Raw genomic sequence first — 2,385 nt, 5'->3', positions numbered from 1 at the left:
AAGGATTATTCAATGATAAATGTTATTGACTTTGAATGATATGCCTAAACTCACCAACCCTCAAATACAATGTAATTAACTCAGGTCCCTTAGCTGGACCCCACCAATGCTCTGCCATATTAATGGAAGAGCCAAAAAGAAGGCATTGGGATGAACTGGTCATGGCTAAGTCCCTTACATTCACATTTACAAAGAGATAAAATTTAGAAGTGTATCCCTGAGTCTTCTGCACAACCTTTGAATTACAGATTCAGATCTCTAATACGTATACCATTCTGTTTATGCTATTTCCTTCTCTTTAAAATATAAAAATTCCAAAAAACTCTCACACAAAAATGAATGTTAACTAAAGAAAAACTGTGAATCCATTTTGTGGATGAAATAAAATTGAATCTTTCATCATCAGTACCTCTATGGTTTTGTTTCAATGCATGTGTTCCAAACATTGTGAATCTGCTGATTTTTTAATATAGTACAAATGGATGTGTTCTCATGGTAGTTAGAAGATTCTACTGTTTATTCTAATTTAAGTGTTAGATACATGAACTATTTTTATTTCCCAGGTTATGATTAAATTCCCTAGACAGCCTATAAATATTATTGCTATTTTAGATGAGATTAAAAAAAATAAAAGTGGATAAAACTCTCTCTTTCCTCCCAGAAGGGGAAACTGGACCAAATGGGCCAACAGAACCATACAGTGCTGACCGAATTTATTCTGGCAGGAGTCTCCAGGCGGCCTGAGCTGCAGCTTCCCCTCTTTGGGGTCTTCCTCCTCATCTACACACTCACAGTGATGGGCAACCTAGGCATGATCATTCTGACCAAGCTGGACTCCCGCCTGCACACACCTATGTATTTTTTTATCAGACATCTGGCTTTCATTGACCTTGGCAATTCCACTGTCATTTGTCCCAAGATGATGGTGAATTTTTTTGTGGATCAAAATATCATTTCCTTCTATGCATGTGCTACACAGTTGGCTTTCTTCCTTGTGTTCATTATCAGTGAATTTTTCATCTTGTCCGCTATGGCTTACGACCGCTATGTGGCCATTTGCAACCCTTTGCTCTACAATGTTACCATGTCTCAGAGACTCTGTCATGTGCTGGTGGGCATTCCATACCTCTATAGTACCTTTCAGGCTCTCTTTTTCACTATTAAGATTTTTACATTGAACTTCTGTGGCTCTAAGATCATCAGTCATTTCTACTGTGATGATGTTCCTTTGTTACCTATGCTCTGCTCAAATGCACAGGAAATACAATTGTTGATCATACTATTTTCAGCATTTAACATGATCTCATCCCTCCTAGTTGTACTAGTGTCCTACCTTCTGATTCTGCTAGCCATATGCAGAATGCATTCTGCAGAAGGCAGGAAAAAAGGTTTCTCCACATGTGGTTCTCATCTGACAGTGGTGGTGGTGTTCTATGGATCTCTCTTTTTTATATACTTGCAACCTAAATCCTCTCACTCTTTTGAGACTGATAAAATAGCCTCTGTGTTTTACACTTTGGTGATTCCCATGCTTAACCCCTTAATCTACAGCTTAAGGAACAAAGAGGTAAAAAATGCTTTTCACAGGGTTTTTAAGAATCAGTGTAAGCATTTTATTTAAAATTCATTATGAAAAAAATAAAAAATAAAAATAAATTAAAAAAAATAAAATTCATTATGGAATCATGTCAAAATAAACCATGAGGAAGAAAACATTATTTTAAAATCTTTCTTTATTTTATTAATTTAAGTTCTGCAACAAGAAGACTTTGATATACTCAGACATAATGAAGTGATCATTTTATATAGTTGACATATCTCCAGTTCTGATTTTATTTATTTAAATCTTCTTTTATGTTCGTCTACCTAAGGGCATGTCAATTTTGTTTATTTTTATTTTGTAATTCATCTATGAATTTTTTTGATTTAATTTAAACTTTTAAAAATATTTTGTGTCCTATTATATCATGTAATGTGGAGATGGTTCTAGGGAAGAGTATGTATTCTTTTTTTCTTGGATGCAAAATTCTCTATATAACTGTTAGGCCTCTTTGGTCTAAAGTACAGGTACCGGGAGCTCAAAAATGAGTTAAAAAGGACACATTATAATGAAACAATCAGAAACAGAAAAGCTTTTTTAAAGTGAAAGATTCTTTAAAAAATGAGAGGAAATTTCATCAAAATGAAGGAAATATTAGTAGAGTAGATGAAGGGGCTTGAGGAGAAAAACAGTGACAGGAAAAGGAAAGAGCAATGGAATGAAGCTGACTGAACTCTCATATGTGCATGCATGGAAGTGGCGCAGTGGGTCTTGGCATCAAGCATATCCGTAGGACACTAAATTTTAAAAAGTAAACTGTAAATGGATTGAAGTGTGATGGCTGG

The 2,385-nt window shown here is 34.9% G+C and overlaps 1 protein-coding gene across 1 annotated transcript; it reads left to right on the top strand.

Annotated features, from left to right (window-relative positions):
- Window positions 1-679: 679 nt before the first annotated feature.
- Window positions 680-1,621, top strand: LOC113176051 (olfactory receptor 8K5-like). Its single transcript, XM_026380436.2, has one exon. It carries the CDS (start codon window positions 680-682, stop codon window positions 1,619-1,621), a length of 942 nt encoding a protein of 313 aa, XP_026236221.1.
- The last annotated feature ends 764 nt before the right edge of the window (window positions 1,622-2,385 follow it).

Source organism: Urocitellus parryii, chromosome 4, assembly GCF_045843805.1.
Source record: "Urocitellus parryii isolate mUroPar1 chromosome 4, mUroPar1.hap1, whole genome shotgun sequence".
Lineage (NCBI taxonomy): Eukaryota > Metazoa > Chordata > Mammalia > Rodentia > Sciuridae > Urocitellus > Urocitellus parryii.
This window is presented reverse-complemented; position numbering and strand designations above follow the sequence as displayed.

What these genes read in the sequence shown, in the direction of transcription:
- LOC113176051 (XM_026380436.2), top strand. Translation starts at nt 680, where the DNA reads ATGGGCCAACAGAACCATACAGTGCTGACCGAATTTATTCTGGCAGGA.